Source organism: Ambystoma mexicanum, chromosome 3q (genome assembly GCF_040938575.1).
Source record: "Ambystoma mexicanum isolate Mex_15411 chromosome 3q, UKY_AmexF1_1, whole genome shotgun sequence".
Taxonomy (NCBI): Eukaryota; Metazoa; Chordata; class Amphibia; order Caudata; family Ambystomatidae; genus Ambystoma; species Ambystoma mexicanum.
The window spans coordinates 456,942,280-456,960,144 of NC_090926.1; the positions used below are offsets into that span (position 1 = coordinate 456,942,280).

The 17,865-nt window shown below is 47.3% G+C and overlaps 2 protein-coding genes across 7 annotated transcripts in view; both read right to left on the reverse strand.

The window, feature by feature from the left end:
- The window catches only part of LOC138582670 (protocadherin alpha-C2-like), a 935,357-nt gene that overhangs the window by 588,961 nt on the left and 328,531 nt on the right, over window positions 1-17,865 (reverse strand). The gene's annotated exons all lie outside the window — the stretch shown is intronic.
- Window positions 4,822-7,437, reverse strand: LOC138582672 (protocadherin alpha-11-like). The gene has a single exon (XM_069654205.1). It carries the CDS (start codon window positions 7,314-7,316, stop codon window positions 4,854-4,856), a length of 2,463 nt encoding a protein of 820 aa, XP_069510306.1. The 5' UTR covers window positions 7,317-7,437; the 3' UTR covers window positions 4,822-4,853.

The following is a 17,865-nucleotide window of genomic DNA, read 5'->3' on the forward strand; positions in this document are numbered from 1 at the left end:
GGTAGTATTTAGTCTGTTTGTTCCGTGTCTTTTCATGCGGTGCAGTTGCTGCCATATCAGTGTATTAGGCTCTTACTGCAAACACAATGAGTTTGCCTTTTTTGCTGTTTTCCTAGTTTCTCCAGGTTTTCTCTTATTGGTTTAAGTGTTGGCCACATGTGAGTGGTTGGCGATTAATCTTGTATTCTTAGTCAGGTCGCCACACTGGTTGTGTTCTCCCTGTATATTGTGTGGCATGTAAGAAGTGGTTTGTGGCATGCAATGGGTTCTTAGTTGCCCTGTCTTGGTGCAGTTTCAGTATGTGCGATTGTGAGGAATTAGACCATCCGCACGGGGGGTTGTGTGCTCGCCTGGGTTTTAAAAAAAGTTTTGTAATTAAAATGAATGATGGGAGATCAACCTCAGAAAACGTGTGGGGCTAATCTGCACACATTTTCCTCTACTCACCGCACAACAAACACATAGCCATGTTTACTCTGGGGGGACACAGACTAAAGGTACAGTGCTCCTTATCACATTTTTATATAGAATGAGACAGCCACAGGTACATCAAAGCATCTCTGAAGGGGGAAGGCAACACCTTCCTCTGGCCATGGCCAGCCTAATTAAAACATCAAAGGCTCCAGGGACCCGCCCTGTTCTATTGTCAAAGGTCTGTGTGGTGGCAGCACATGCTGATAAGTGTTAAATGAAAGCAGGTCTGTGAAGGGGACTGGTCACAGAACTAACACAAGGGACAGAAAACACCAAGACCTCTTTGATATGCAATGTGTCGACTTGAAGCTTTCTCCCACCCCTCTGAATGAAGGACTGTGAATGTCATGACTGGGTCGACTGATTAAAGTAGGCAACACCCGCAGGGAACCCCCTTTCAGAAGTATGTGTTTTGAGGGAGACAAAAAGACTTTTCTCACCACAAACTTCAAGGGAAACCTGCACTTTGAGCAGAAGTCACAGAGAGCTCAGTTAACCAGAGATACACTTTGATCCACAACAGGAAGGAAGATGGGTGGGACTTAGTAGTACATGTTGTCACCCCGTAGCTTTCCTTTTGCAAAACACTGTGGTTATGACCTCACACAAAACAGAAGATCGTTGGTGGGGACCGAGGATTGGTTCATTAAGGTAGGCTTTGCCTGCACCAATCACTGGGGCCCATTTGGCTTTAAAAGAGGGCTGTGTTCCTCACTTATCTGATCATCCGACGAATCCAAAAGGAGTAAGAAGGGGGACACATTGGACCCTGGCAGAAGGTACAGTCTGCCTTACAGCTTCCACCAGTGAAAGAAGGCCAGGATTTCCAAGATGTAAGCAAGATCCCTACCGTAAACATCTCCCAGGGAACAGAGGGAGATATCGGACTCAGAGGACCTGTCCAGCAGCTCTAGAACCAATACCGAGCTAGCACACAGCGTGCCCTGCTAGGTTCTGCCAGCAAGCTTCCTAGGTGGGAAGTGCCAGAGAGTCTCTGAACAAAGGACAAGGCAGTTGCCTGCAAAACCTCTCTTCAGCTTTGGGCCGTCTGCCTTAAAGGACGACAAGCCCTACGAAGAAGCTAGGAGGAGTGCCTCAACAAGCATCAACTAGCGTCCATCATTTAAGGACATTTTCGAGACAGTCGAGCCCTCGGACTGTGACCGGCTGCACCACTGACTGTTGTCACACTGCAGTCACTAAAGCCATTTGAGACACCTCAACCAGCCTTCCAGATCCACCAACCAGCACCAAGACAATGATTCTTGACCCCAAGCCACCATGCAGGCCAGCCCGCAGTCATCCGTCCAGCTTCGGTTGCAAAACTGCCTGCCACCTGATTCTCGCAGCTGTCTCCCATCCTGGAAGCTGTTGCAGGAGCTGCAAAGCGTCCTGGCAACGACTTGATGCTGTCAAGCATTGAGGTCATCTGAAGCACCAGGTACATTGTGGTTCTGTCCCACTAGTCCTTCTCCAAAGGCCCTAGCGACATTTACAACCCCTTGCTCCCTTGGTGCTGAAACCAAATAACCTTGAACAGTTAAGACTGACTGCTATACCAACTACCCTCCTGTCAGTATCCAGAGTGCATTCCTTTCCTTCCTGAAACTGTCTGTCCTCTGTGTTCCTTAACAAGGTGGGTTGTATTTTGTAGTGTGCTAGAACTGTCTCTTGTAATAATAATACAGTAGATATTTTTCATTATTTTTATCATTGGGAAAAATGTGTACTTTCGCTGTGTTGCAACTAACCAACAATCCATGACCTTTCGAGGATAAGCCTGCCGTTCCGTCCACGTTATCGAAATTGGACAAGGAGGTTTATAATTTACTTGTGTTTCCAATCTGTTGGGATCCCTTCTGGTGTACTAGAGGTGTGGGGCTGATTGATGGTTTAGAATCCGATATTCATCCCTGAACCACCGGTTCCCTGGGAGTTGATTTGTCACAGTGATGAATGTGTTCATGGCTCAACGGAGGGAGAGATTTTTTGGTTTCGTGTATCTGGTAGGTGGTGAAGTCACCTGCAGGGTGTCATAGTTGAATGGTATATTTGTACTGGTATGAGTGTTGTAAGAAAGTCCGTTTCAGATGGGTCTGGCAATGGTGTGGATGGCCAGTGTTTCATGTCTTGTTCTTTAATTACCTGCGGATCTACCCTGGTGTGTGTAACAGACATTAAAGTTACTGGGCCTGATTCACACAAGCGTTTACAATGGCGCAATCCCATAGGAAAACGTTCTGTCAGTCTGGCTCACTGACTTTAGACTGGATTCAGTGACTTCTGTCACCCGAGGAACCCACAGCACTGTGCCGCAACCTCCCACTGCCGCCCTTCTACTATCGCCCTCATCATTGTCCCAGCCGCCGTTGCCTGCTCCATGCTCCTGTTCCTGCTCTCTTCATCCACTGGTCTCTTCTCTGCTACCTGACCACTACCATTTATGCACCAATGTTTGAAGGGCAAAATCTAATCCGAAATCACAAATCCTGAATCAGATCACTTAACTGCATAAAACTAAAGAAGACCTTCCCCCTTAAAGCAACTAGGCATCTGTTGCTTGGTGGCCGCCATGGAATCGTTTTTTCATTTTTTTTTAATTAAATGCTGTACTTGCCTTGCACATGGTCCCGCGACCAGGTGCTAATGGTCATCTTAAGCCCAATCAACAGTAAACTATGAAGATATGTGACCAGAGCCCTTCCTAAATGCCCGGCCTAGAGGCCTCCTTTAACCCGGCCTAGAGGCCTCTTTATAGGGCACATAACCACCGATATTCCCCATGGCACTGCACAGGTGACATTAGCACAGGACTTGTAGTGATATCAACCATCCATGTAACAGACATTTACATGTTCAGAGAATACAGAGGCAATATAACATGTAATGCACCTGAAATAAATGGACAAAGTTGATCAAGGCTGAAGTGTTTTCCAAGTAACATTGACATCTGCACGAACTTCACAGCAGATGCCTCAATAACCATCTAAGAGCCTCTTTCCAGCCACATCACCCATGAGTCCACATTCCACATGGAGCCCTCTCCCTCCCCATTCAAATACCACATCAGCGTCATCTCAGCGGAAGTAACAACGCGGCAGCACCAGGGGACCGCTGTCCATGTATTCCTGTGTGAGCAATGTCACCAAGGAGGCTTCAGCTCCATGCAGTATTATAAAGTGTGCACATAAAGGACAACACAAACATAACTAAGAAAGCAGCGATTAGCAATCCACGGCCAGCTGCATTTACTGTTCTTCTCTTGACGTCGAGTTAGGTACTCGTTGCTAAAGTTACTCTTTACAATATAGATCTCCACTTTGGGTCGATTTTCTCTAATATCTCACGCAATCGCCCCAATGTATCTCAAGTCACCTCATGTGCATTGTCTGGTGTAAAAGATATCGGTCACCGTGCCATGGCTGGACACAACTTATCGAATTGTGTTCCTGGTCCAAAGTGGCCATGAATGAAAACAACCTTTCTGCGCACTGCCCCAGCCTACAAGCAGCACACCACAGCTGCAGTTACATGGGAATCTACCCAACTATCCGAGTCTTACACATGAACACATACAAACAATTAAGACAATAAGTCAACAAAAGAAAACATAAGGAAGAAAAAGACCTTTCAACGAAATGTCCGACAATCTACTAATAGGGAAACACCTTTCTTATCATAGTCTTGTTAAGTGATATACACAGTAAAAAGCCACCCCTAGCGTCCAGGGTATATTGCTAGCATGGTGAACTCAGTCGATCACTCTGCCCCGCTTTCTCTAAAGGTAACTGTCAGATAAAGTTGTCTATTTTAGGTGTCCTCTTTACCACCAACACACGGAATCTCTTAGAGTAGTAGGGGTATAGGAAGAATTAATGTAACGCTGAATTCTACGTTGCTTTTGAAACACGTACACTGTGATATCAAGGTGCCCCTGGCAAAACTGATACAAGAAAAGGATTGGGAAGCTGAGAAAAAAAGATGTCTCCTTAACGAGCAGCAAGTAAATAGTCGTGTGATCAATGCCTGCTAAAGTCCACCTCCAATAACGGATTTTTAAAATGGTCTTCTTTTTCAAAAGATGTGATGTTAGAATGAATTTGTATAATTGAAAGTAAACATTTAAATGTGTTCATTAAAAAAAAAAGTAAGCATGTTCACAGAAATTCCACAGGATGCTACAATTATACCGTTCATTTAATAAGAAAAGACCCAGGAGATGGAATCCATTAAGGAGTAGTGTGCACACGTACCACATAATAAAAGAGCACTTTCATGCACATATAACCACACACTAATATGGATCAATTCTAAATTCGGCATTTGTGGTTTTATATTTATTTTACAAACAGTTCAGAAGGTGTCTCCATTAATTAACTTCAACCGTGAATGAAGCGTTGTATGTCCATACCCTCATATGTCCTCTGCATTTCTCTTACCTCAAAATGTGCCTGGGTGGAATGTCCTTCTGCGCTGCTGTATCCCTGGAGCAGGTCTCCAACCACCCCTCCATTGGCTGAGCCCGGATCCATCAGCCTCGACTTGCGGATGGTGAGGTTGCATTCCGAGGACTGCGTCGTCAAGTACAGGTTATACTGCTGCCCTTGCGACTGCACCAACGACCAGTTTCCTACAGCATCCGGGCAGAAGTCTGCCTTCTCGGTTCTTCCGCTCTCATTTCTACCTCTGATGTAATGTAAAGCAGTGAAAAGTATTATGCAGAATATAAAAATACTTGAGATGAAAGCTATGGAGATAATTAAGTAAGAATTCAGGTTGCTGAGGTAGTTGTCGTTCTTGTCCACGTGCCTGTAATCTGATTTTACCTCCGGGTTTGTTTCTGAAAGATACAAGGTAAGCATTGCTGTTGCGGAACAGGGCGGCGTCCCATGGTCCTTCACCTGAATGAGAAGTTCATACCTTTCCAGGTAACTGTCGCCCAGTGGGTGCTTGAGGCTGATTTCTCCAGTATAAAGACCAATCCTGAAACGGGATGCGATTTCGGATCCCAGGAGCTCGTAGGACAGCCAGGCATTGTGTCCAGAATCTGCATCTATGGCTCTCACTTTCGTCACCATGTAGCCTGCACCCGCAGACCGCGGCACTAGTAACGCATCTGAGGAGCCGCTGCTTATGAACGGTGTAAGGAATATACTGGGTGGGTTGTCATTTTGGTCTTGAACAAACACTGTAACATTGGCTTTCCCACTCAGGGGTGGAGACCCATAATCCCTTGCTTCCACCTGGAACTGCAGCACCTGGAGTTTCTCAAAATCGAAAGGTTGGAGGGCAGAAATCACCCCCGTCTCTGAGTGAAGAGAGAACAGGCTGAGAACTGACCGGCCATCAATGCTGTTTTCTAACAGAGAATATCTAACGCGAGCATTATCGCCTGCATCTGGGTCTAGAGCCGAGACCTGGAGAATGCGCGACCCGGGCACATTATTTTCCAGAATACTGATTACATTAGATAGCTCTGAGAAGGCGGGAGGGTTGTCATTTACATCAGACACCACAACCACAATGTTTTTCATGGCAGACAGCGAGGGAGAGCCGCCATCTGCGGCAAGAAGTGTGATATTGTAGACTGAAACTAGCTCGCGGTCTAGAGGGTCCTTAACAACCAGCGAGTAATAGTTTGAGTATCTAGATACTATCACAAAGGGAAGATTTTTGGGAATGCTGCAACGAACCTCCCCGTTGACCCCAGAATCCTTATCAGTGACTGTGAACAGGGCAACTACTCGGCCAGGCTGCACGTCCTCCTTCACGGGACTGGAAAGGGAAGTCACTTCTACTTCCGGGGCATTGTCGTTAACATCAACAAGTTCCACCAGAACTTTGCAGTGAGATGTCATGGACGGAGAGCCCCTGTCCTCCGCTTGCACTTGCAGTTCATACAAATTTGATCTTTCAAAATCCAGCATCCCTCTTACTCGAATGTCCCCGCTGTCGGCATCAATCGTGAATAACTGCGCGATATTGGAATGTGCGCGACTGCTAAAGGAATACACAATGTCCCCATTTGCACCCTCGTCTAAATCGGTAGCATTTACTTTGAGAAGTACTTGATCAACTGGAATATTTTCTTGTACTCTAACCCTGTACACGGATTGATCAAAAACAGGTGGGTTATCGTTGATATCCTGAACATAAATAAGAATTTCAGCTGTTCCAGATCGCCTTGGGTTCCCGCCATCCACAGCTGTGATAGTCACGTGGTATTGCGCCTGCTGCTCCCGGTCTAGAACTCTAGTCAGTATCAGGTCCACAGAGCTCTTGTATTCGTTCCCTTGAGGCTCCAGGCTGAAGACGTCACTGTTGCTGAGCTTGTACGTGCACTGTGCGTTTACCCCAAAGTCGGCATCAAAGGCTCCTTCTAGCGGAAAACGAATCCCAGCGGGTGTTGACTCAAGAATTGTAATTCGCCTTTCATTCGTCAGGAAAACCGGTGCGTTGTCATTAATATCCACAATGTCTACCTCGAGGCGGTGGAATTCCAAAGGGTTGTCCATCAGAACCTCCAAATCCATCACACAGACGGAGACCGAGCCACATACAGCTTCCCGGTCTATTATTTCTTTAGTCAGTAAGGCCCCCGTCCTTAAATTTACCTCAAAATATTGTGTTGCAGTTTTGTAATTCATCCGGAAGGTGCGTCTGTGTAAATCTCCCACGTCCACACCCAGATCGCGTGCGATGTTCCCCACGGCCGTGCCTGCCCCCGATTCCTCCAGCACCGAGTACCGAACGGGCCCCGCAGCTTCTCCTCTGCAGCAAAGAAGCAAACCGGAAAATACAAAAATCCCCGGGAGAATCCAGTGCTTGGCTGCAAAACCCATGCCAGGGAGCAGGAGGCCCGGCCAGCGTCCTCTGCTCCAAGGGGTGCCCAAATGCCCTCCTGCTGTCACCCAGGTCTGAAGCCTTCTCCCGAAAGCAGCGCTGCAGCCTCCTCCTCCCGCGGCTCCCATCAGAATACAGGCTCCCCGCAACCACGGCCAGACAAAGGGCTGGACGCTGCTCCATGCGTTTAGCGGTGAGCAGCGCCACCGTGTGTCCGAAATCAGGAAACTACATCAAAGTCTGTAAGAACACTTTAAAAGCGTCAAGTGTCGTCCCTCCAACATGACTTATAATTTCCAATAATTGTGACTCTATTAACTGCACACAGTACGTGAACAGTTGATATTCGTTAGATGGTTTATTGAGGTTTGTGAACGGTGTGTTCAGTGCAGTTTTGTCATTACTACCCCTATGTTTTGGCAGCCATACATTCAAAGATGCAAGATTTAGAGGGCCTTCAGAGAGCCTTTGGTAGTTCCATCTGGAAGGCACTGGCCTCTACATGTCTGCCTCCTTATTAACGCTGAAGTGCACGATTCGTTTTAGAAAGAGGGCCTTCCTTGAGCGCGCATTCTATTCTGTACATATTGTGAACCTCTTGAATCGGCGCTACCGGTATCCTTTGTAATACTGTAAAAAGGAAAGGCGCTGTGGCTTTCTGCCATTTTTAGGCCACGTGTCACTGCAGATGCCAACCAGTGCCATCCCGGCTGAGAGGGACATGATTGGACTAAACCGGATGGTAGAACTGCATTTCAGACGCATTTTATTTCTTCGGGTGCAGCGAGCGACCTACGGTTGCGCAATATTACAATCCAATGGAAATGCTAAACCCGACATCAGCTGCGACTGCGGCTCCCACTCTGTGCGCCCAGAGAAGGAAGGCCGCTGGGGACCGGGGGAAGGAGCACTTTGCTCGTGTGGTCTGTGACTTCCAGGCCAGAGTAGTCCTCTCGGGTGGGCTCCTCCATGTACATATGGTGGGCGGCCCCCTCCTTAATCACAGAGACCCGCTGAAAAATGACTGAGTGCCACCTCCAGGGCGTGGGGAGTGACTCGGAAGGTTAGAAACATTGGGCTTTTAAGGGAAGTGTAAAAGGGACATCGCACGCAGATAACCAACACCTTCCGAAACCCGTCCAGGCATCATGAAACAGAGGGACGTTCTGGAATCCTATTCAGTTGCGTTTGGCGGTGACGCGGGCGAGTGCACCCACCCCCAACCCCCCACCGCACCCACAACAAACCGAGGATCAGAACACGGAAAACAATGGATAAATCCTGTGAGCGAATCAGCACCCAGGCGACATTCTCCGCTGTGGTCGTGGATCCCAAAGGCTCCAAGGACTCCAAAACCGACGCGGGGTGTAATTAGCTGCCTACTGTAGTCGTATGCATCTGGTAGGTGGTGAGGTCACATGCAAGGTGTCATAGTGGAATGTTATGTGTGTACCCGTATGAGTGTTCCAGACAGTTACATCTGGGGCTGGCAATGGTGTGGGTGGCCAGTGGTCTATGCCTTGTGGTTACTTACCTGTGACTCTACCCCTCTATGTGTAACAGACATTAAGGCTACTTACATTAGACAGGACTAGGTGTCTTCTGTAACCCGAGGAACCCACAACATGTTGGTGACAGGGCGGTCTCTATAGTAGAGGAACAGGTACACAGGGACAGTGCTGCCGCGGGGGGGAAACAACCAAAACAATAACCACTGCCCCCCCCCCCAGAAATCATCCACACCAGCAAGAGCCAGCAGAAGGGGGGCCAGGCAGGAAAGCGCTGTGGCCTTGGGAGCTTGCTATTGACGTAGTACCAGTTGAAAACCAGGGGAGCGCTGCATTCAGAACTCACAAGCTGTTTGTTGCGTGCTGGTAATACACGGGCACAGGTTCATCCTCCAGCAGAAGAGTCCCATGGGGACTGCTGGGCTCACATCCGTTTAGTTGGCATAAGGCAGTGTGGGTGGTGCTTGGATGTAATTCGCTGAGGGCTTACAAGCCCATATCCAGCAGTCCATGTAACTGGCCCAGTCCAGCGTCGAGGAGAACGGTAGGCAGCGAAGAGCGGCGAGGAGTGACGAAGAGAAAGAGACGTGCACCAGATTCAGGAGTTCCTTCAGTCTGTGTCTTCGGCCGCCGTGCAAGTGGAGCCTTGCGGAGCTCATTCCACTGTCACTGACCGGCAATCAAATTATGACATTGCACTTGGTAGGAGAGTGCATGCCATTGCGTGCGGCATCCGCGCTGGCATGGGGACGATGCGCATAGAAGTGCTGTGATCAAGGAGTCGCATGCGCCAACGACGGGAGCATTCTGGTGGTGGCGGAGCGCTGAGGGCGGCTTCGATGGACATGAAGTAAAGGATCTAGTGTGTCCACTGGAAGGGGTGGCTGTGGGATGGATCTGCTCAGCGTCACCACATGTCTTGATACAGTTATGGCATCAACAAAAAGGGTGAAAAAGAGGAGGAGTGCGTTTTTGGACCAAATGGAGCAAAAAAGTGCTAAGGTGGTGGCAGATCCAGATAACAGTGTCCTGGACACATCTGACTCTGGTTCATGTGGGGTATGCAGCTAGGGCGGTTTGGAAGGGGGGTATATTTATCCTGATTGTGACAGATTTTTCAAGAATTTGCAAGGTTTGGACCCTGATTTATGGATTCCTTTCCAGAAGATCCAGGATAGTGACACTGAACCCTAGATTTAGATATAGGGTGAGAAAGATGTCTCAGAGGCCTCTTGTTTAATGGCGTAGTTTATACTGTGGCCTCACGTTTAGGGTAGTGGGGACAAGCAGTCATTGCAGTGGATATGGAGCGTGGGGTGGTCTGCATTGGATTGCAATTTGGTATACGTGGGTCCGGGGTGGTCTGCATCCATTGGGTATGGACATGTGAGTGCAGGGTGGTCTGCTTTGGATCAGTATTGGATTTGGTTGCAGGGTCCTGTGGTATTTCGGTTTCATTTTTGGGTTTGCTTTTGTCCTCTGGGCTGCCGGCGGGTCTTAGAAATGTGGTTTGTGGTGGGGCACAGTGCAAGGTGCAGGGCACGGGTGCCATATTAGTTATTATTATAATACTTGGCTGTGGTGTACAGAAGCCAAGTTGGTTTATGCTTATTACGTCATGGCCCTTGGTGCCATGTTGGTTATTAGGCATTATTTGCTAGTATATGGATGTCAGGTTAGTTCACAGATGAATGGTAATGGCTTAAGATTTATGATGTTCTTATAACGAGGAGGGGTGTAACAGTAGTTGGTGAGGAGTCGGGTTAGTGTGGATGGTGCATTTGTGAGGAATTGCGTTGGGTAGTGTATTTAGTGAGGAAGTATGTAGGCCAGGAAGTATGTTGGCAGTGTAGTCAGGTGGTATGATGGTGTGAGGTGATGCCCTCATCCACTCCGACCTCCATCTCTCATCTCCTGTGGTCACCCCGCTCTCCTGGTCTGACCACTCTCTTCTCTCCTCCCACCTGGGTCCCTCTGGCCTTGTGACCACACCTCAAAAGGCCCTGCCAACCTCGTTCACGAACATCCACCCAACAAAACAAGTGTCAGCTGCTGCCTTCACTTCCACCTTTATCCCCTCTTCCCCCAACTCAGAATCTACCACCGACACTACTCTCAACAGTTTCCACATGCCCATCACCAACACCCTTAACATTGTTGCCCTATCATGAGGATCCAACTGAAACCCGCCTCAAAGTCTAACACCTGGGACGACTTTGAATTTGCAGACCTGAAAGTGCAGAGCCTGCGGAATGGAAGTGGCAAACCTCAGGCCACCTCTGACAAACTGGCCTGCCACCTGCTCCAAAGACAATACAGACTCTCTATCCATGCCAAGAAAAGGGCCCACATCCAAGCACGGGTATCTGTCACATCCAACAAGACGACTGAACTTTTCAAAATCTGTAAGGAACTAGCCAACCCTTCCGCAGTCTCCTCCTCCCCTATTCCTTCACATGCCCTCTGCAACACACTCGCCTCTCAGTTCAACACCAAACCTCAGGACATCCTAAACAGCCTTGCTACTCACTCTCCCAACTCATCTCTCACCCCCTTGCCTCCCTTGGCCACTCGTCCGCCTCCTGCCTCCATCTCCTCCTTTACCCTTGTCATGCCCGAAGAAGCCACCAGAGTTGTCCACTCCATGACTGTCTCTTCCAAACAGGTCTGACCTTGCTCATCCAGAACCACCAATGACAACATTGGCTATCTTTCCCCAGACTCTGTGATCTCTGCAAACACTCCTTTGCAACTGATCCGTTCCACTCCTCCCTCAAGCACTCCCTTGTGCACCCCTCCTTAAAAATCCCTCCGCAGACTGCACCTGTCCAGCCAACTGCTTCCCTATCTCCATCACCCCCTTCCTGGGGAAACTGCTGGAGAAGCTGGCCCTGCCCCAAATCAACTCTCACACTGAACTTGTTGGTGGTCTTCATGACCATCAATCTGGATGGATTCTGAGCATCCAGAGGCACGGAATTCCAACTTCCCAGCTGTCCTCATCCTTCTTGATCTCTCCTCTGAATTTGACACTGTCAACCACTCCATCCTCATACAAAGGCTCCACAACACCCTTGGTATCTAGGAGAGGGCACTGGACTGGCTGACCCCCTTCCAAACTGACCACTCTTCCCAAGTCATCCTGGGCATCATCTTCTCTCTTGCAGACTACAACCAACTCTTTTTCAAACTTCCTTCTGACCCTCTTGCACCTTCCATCATCCCTGACTGCCTATCTGCCATCCATTCCAGGTGCACTTCCAACAATCTCTGCCTCAATGCCAGCAAGACTGAGATCATTCCCATTGGGACCCCTGCTCGCTCTTTTCTCCCTTCACTCTGGCCATCCTCTACGGGCTCTCCCCCTTCTCGCTCTTCTGGAACCAGAAACCTTGGGAGTCATTTTCGATTCCTCTCTCTCCATCCTCCCCCCACACTCAGGACATTGCAAAGAAGTCCCACTTTCAGCTCTTCCTTCTCAAAGGGATTCTCCCTTTTCTCACTTTCCCCCAGAAGCTCAATGTTATCTGAGCCCTGGTTCTCACTAGGCTTGACTATTGCAAATCTTACAGTTTCTGTAATAGGTGCACAGGGCCTTTATGCATCTTCGGGCCTTTTACCTCTCCCTCCCAATCGCCTAGCTTCTGTCTGCCCCAGGGCAATCAACAGGCACAATCTGATGATATGTGACCAGAGCCCTCCTTTGACCCGGCCCAGAGGCCACTTTATAGGGCACATAACTGCCTATATTGCCCATGGCTCTGGCCAATACAGTGTTATCAAGAAACAATACGGCTTAAGCATTTCAGAAGAACAAAAGGGATACGGCTGCAGGTGATACTGCAGTGCACAGGTGACATTAGCGCAGCACCTGTAGTGATATCAACCATCCATGTAACAAACATTTACATGTTCAGAGAATACAGAGGCAATATAACATGTAATGCACCTGAAATAAATGGACAAAGTTTGATGAAGGTTGAAGTGTTTTCCAAGTAACACTGACATCTGCATGCAGTTGGCTCCAGATGCCTCACCAACTATCTGAGTCTCTTTCCAGCCACATCACCCATGATTCCACATTCCACATGGAACCCTCTCCCTCCCCATTCCAATACCCCATGAGCGTCATCACAGCGGAAGTAGCAACGTGGCAGAACCAAGGGACCGGGGCTCATGTATTCCTGCGTGAGCAATGACACCAAGGAGGCTTCAGCTCCATGCAGTATTATAAAGTGTGCACAGAAACGACAACACAAACAGAAGTAAGAGAGCAGCGATCAGCAATCCATGGCCTACTGGAGTTACTGCTCTTCTCTTGACGTCGAGTTAGGTGCCAGTTACTAAAGTTACTCTTTACAATATATATCTGCACTTTGGGTCGATTATCTGTAATATCGCCCCACTGTATCTCAAGTCACATTATGTGCATTGTCTGGTGTACAAGATAACTTTCACTGTGTCACGGGAAGCTGACTCCAACTTCCACCGTCATGTGATTTTGACATCCCTTACCATAACATCATGTGTATTAACACTGAGTCTTGTATGCATGTCCCGTGCTGTGCAGCCTCTTACCTCTGAAGCCACTTCCCACAATGCAGTGGGAGGCACACGCCCTCTTTCTCTAGGCTTTGTGGTGCTGAGGGCACATTCCCCTGATCTATGTCACGTGGTTAGTTTACCATGAGAGCTTATTGTTGCTCTTTTGGGGCAAATATGTGATTCCTGCTCTAATTAGTCACTGGCTAAGCCACGCCTGCTTTTATTTAAAGAAGACAATTCTATATAACAAAGTGTTTCAACTTGATTATGACACGTGTTCTTGCAAAACTTCAATGGTATTTTTCAAATAATGTTACATACATGTTTATTGATATGCTTAACAGAAGGACAGTTCCCAACTATGGGCTAGCAGCTCTCATAGTCGCATGGTAAAATGCCTGCGAAATAAGTGAAGGAAAAGGACCCCAATGTACATATAAAAAGGAAAGCGAGATTATGTTGCATGAAGGCGAGTCACCCCGGGGTGCGAACCTGTAAGGAAAACCTAGTACAGCCCTTCTGCTCCTTAAAGAAAACAGCAACACAAAAATCATAGTTCATGAGCATTTTACCACAGTTAACATGTTGCCTTAGGAAAGACCCAACAGCAAATCAAATATCCAGGACTACAGGGGCCAAACTAGTCCATTTGAGATGTTAGCGGGCCAGCATTATGCGACTGTTATCACTTTGGCATTCATTAATAATTGCTATGGATTCAAGCTGTCACTTTTGGGGAGGGTAAATGTAACACTGAACACTCATAGATGCACCCCGGTTGGACTATATCAGTGATACGCAGTGCAATGCCAGCTTTGGGCGCGTTGCAAACACGTGTTTAAACCACAGCACCCAGGGAACTGCAGCCCTCTGCTGCATAGCAATCTCAGAGCAGCGAGGGTGTACAGCAGGGCGTTGAACCTGGCGACAGTGGGCCGGGTCAGGCCCTCCACACACAGTGCATACTACAAAGACATGAGCTCTGACGGAGGAGATCAAAGAAAAGGCTCAGAGCCTGCAGAAACATGTATGTGAGCGAAACACAATGTCCGCAATGACTGATTATCTGCATAGCACATGGGGTCCAAAGCACCACTGCACTAAATAACAGCCCACAACAATGAAAATGAAAGCAAGGAGCACAACACCATTATCGTGAGCAGAAGTGCACCCAAACAAATAAAGGAACAAGCAGTCAACTTCCAGGAAACAGTCCCTTTCTGTTGAGCAAAATCTGAACGGTATGCTTTTTCTACAGCCACTCCTAAAAATATTGGCACCACATATAAAGAAAGAATAACATTATTCTGAGCCCAACAAGGTAAACAAAAAAGCCCTGTACAACAGTGTTGGTGATAAGAACATACTATTACCAGGGATTTGCATCTGAAATTGGTTCTCGATCTGAAACCAAGATGAATCTATCTGGATGTACGTTAAAAGAACGTATCCCAAAAGATCGAATTACACAATTACGGAGCCCACTTGCCTGCATTCTGTAATTCGATCTTTTGGAAATGTTCTGCTTGTCCGCCGCACTGCCTTTAATGTATGTGGGGGACACCCCTGCAACTCCTGCTCCTCTGTTCGGTATTATGGGCTACGGCCTAATCTTCTATACCGAATGCCCACTAAACGTGCATTTAGCATTTTAGATTCAATCTTTTCATCTATTTCCAATCTATACCAGCTCATGGCCCTTTAGGAATTTAATGCAAGATTGCTGTGCAGTGCTATTTGTTGAATTTCTCTTGAAATCTGTGCTGCCAAATGCACCGTTTTGACCTATTTTTGTTTTTGTTTAAAGATTCAAGTCCTCTGTGTAAAGACAAGACAATGCAGACATAAAAAGAGACACTGCCGATACACGAAGGAAGGGAGGTTGCTCCTGATGGGGACTACTAAGCACAGCGCTCAAATGCCTGAGGGTTTGTAGCACTATATAAATGCAAATTATTATTTGTATTATTTGGAGCCATTAAATGTACTAAGGTGACTCCTATATAAAATCTCAATACAGATGGTTACAACAAGTGAAGCGACTGTGTGATAACTCTTTGCAATACATGCAAGAAAGTCAACCATATGAGGGACAGGAGATCAGGCTGGACACAACTAATCCAATTGTGCTCCCGTGCCACCGTGGGCATGAATAAAAAGAACCTTTCTGTGGACTGCACCAGTCTACAAGCAGCACACCACAGCTAGTTACATGGAAATCTACAAAACTATCCGAGTCTTGCACAAGAACAAATACAAACAATTGAGACGATAAGTCAACACAGGAAAAATAAGGAAGAAAAAGACCTTTCAACGAAATGTCCAACAATCTACTTATAGGGAAACACCTTTCTTATCATAGTCTTGTTAAGTGATATACACAGTAAAACACAATCCCTTGTGTCCAAGGTATATTGCTTGAGTGGTTAGCTCCGCTGACCACTCTGCCCCGCTTTCTCTAAAGGTGATTGTCAGATAAATTTGTGTATTTCCGGTGTCCTCTTTACCACCAACGCAGGGAATCTCTGAGAGGAGTAGTGGTATGGGAAGGATTAGTGTAGGTGAACATGAAACACTGGATTCTGTGTTGCTTTTGACACACATGCAGCGTGATATCAAGGTGCCCCTGGCAACACTGATACAAGAAAAGGATTGGGAAGCTGAGAAAAAAAGATTTCTCCTTAACGAGCAGCAAGTAAATAGTTGTGTGATCAATGCCTGGTAAAGTCCACCTCCGATAACGGATTTGTAAAGAGAACTTCTTTTTAAAAAGATGTGATATTAGAATGAATTTGTATAATTGAAAGTAAATATTTAAAAGTGTTAATTAAAAAAAAAAGTAAGCATGATCGCAGAAATTTCACAGGATGCTACAATTACACTGTTCATTCAATAAGAAAAGACCCAGGACATGAACACCATTCAGGAGTAGTGCGCACACATGCCACACAACAGAAGAGCACGCACATGCACAAAAAACCACACACTAATATAGATCAATTCTAAATTCGGGATTTTTGAGTTTTTTAAACATTTTACAAACGGTTCAAAAGGAGTTTCCAATAGTTAGCTTCAATGGTCAATGAAGCGCTGTATGTCCATACCCTCATATGTCCTCTGCATTTCTCTTACCTCAAGGGGTGCCTGGGTGGAATGTCCTTCTGTGCTGCTGTATCCCTGGAGGAGGTCTCCAACCACCCCTCCATTGGCTGAGCCCGGATCGATCAGCCTCGACTTGCGGATGGTGAGGTTGCATTCCGAGGACTGCGTGGTCAGGTACAGGTTATACTGCTGCCCTTGCGACTGCACCAACGACCAGTTTCCTACACCATCCGGGCAGAAGTCTGCCTTCTCGGTTCTTCTGCTCTCATTTCTACCTCTGATGTAATGTAAAGCAGTGAAAAGTATTATGCAGAATATAAAAATACTTGAGATGAAAGCTATTGAGATAATTAAGTAAGAATTCAGGTTGCTGAGGTAGTTGTCGTTCTTGTCCACGTGCCTGTAATCTGACTTTACCTCCGGGTTTGTTTCTGAAAGATACAGGGTAAGCGTTGCTGTTGCGGAATGGGGTGGCGTCCCATGGTCCTTCACCTGAATGAGAAGTTCATACCTTTCCAGGTAACTGTCGGCCAGTGGCTGCTTGAGGCAGATTTCTCCTGTATAAAGACCAATCCGGAAACGGGATGTGACTTCGGATCCCAGGAGCTCGTAGGACAGCCAGGCATTGCGTCCAGAATCTGCATCTATGGCTCGCACTTTCGTCACCATGTAGCCTGCACCCACGGACCGCGGCACTAGTAACTCATCTGAGGAGTCGCTGCTTATGGACGATGTATGGAATATAGTGGGTGGGTTGTCATTTTGGTCTTGAACAAACACTGTGACATTGGCCTTCCCACTCAGGGATGGAGACCCATAATCCTTTGCTTCCACCTGGAACTGCAACACCTGGAGTTTCTCAAAATCGAAAGGTTGGAGGGAAGAAATCACCCCAGTCTCTGTGTGAAGAGAGAACAGGCTGAGAACTGACCGGCCATCAATGCTGTTTTCTAACAGAGAATATCTAACGCGAGCATTATCGCCTGCATCTGGGTCTAGAGCCGAGACCTGGAGAAGGCGCGACCCGGGCACATTATTTTCCAGAATACTGGTTACATAAGATAGCTCTGAGAAGGCGGGAGGGTTGTCATTTACATCAGACACCACAACCACAATGTTTTTCATGGCGGACAGCGAGGGAGAGCCGCCATCTGCTGCAAGAAGTGTGATATTGTAGACTGAAACTAGCTCGCGGTCTAGAGGGTCCTTAACAACCAGCGAGTAATAGTTTGAGTATCTAGATACTATCACAAAGGGAAGATTTTTGGGAATGCTGCAAAGAACCTCCCCGTTGACCCCAGAATCCTTATCCGTGACTGTGAACAGGGCAACGACTCGTCCAGGCTGCGCGTCCTCCTTTACAGGACTGGAAAGGGAAGTCACTTCCACTTTT

Excerpts from the sequence above, each read along its gene's own strand:
- LOC138582672 (XM_069654205.1), bottom strand. The coding sequence starts at position 7,316 with ATGGGTTTTGCAGCCAAGCACTGGATTCTCCCGGGGATTTTTGTATTT.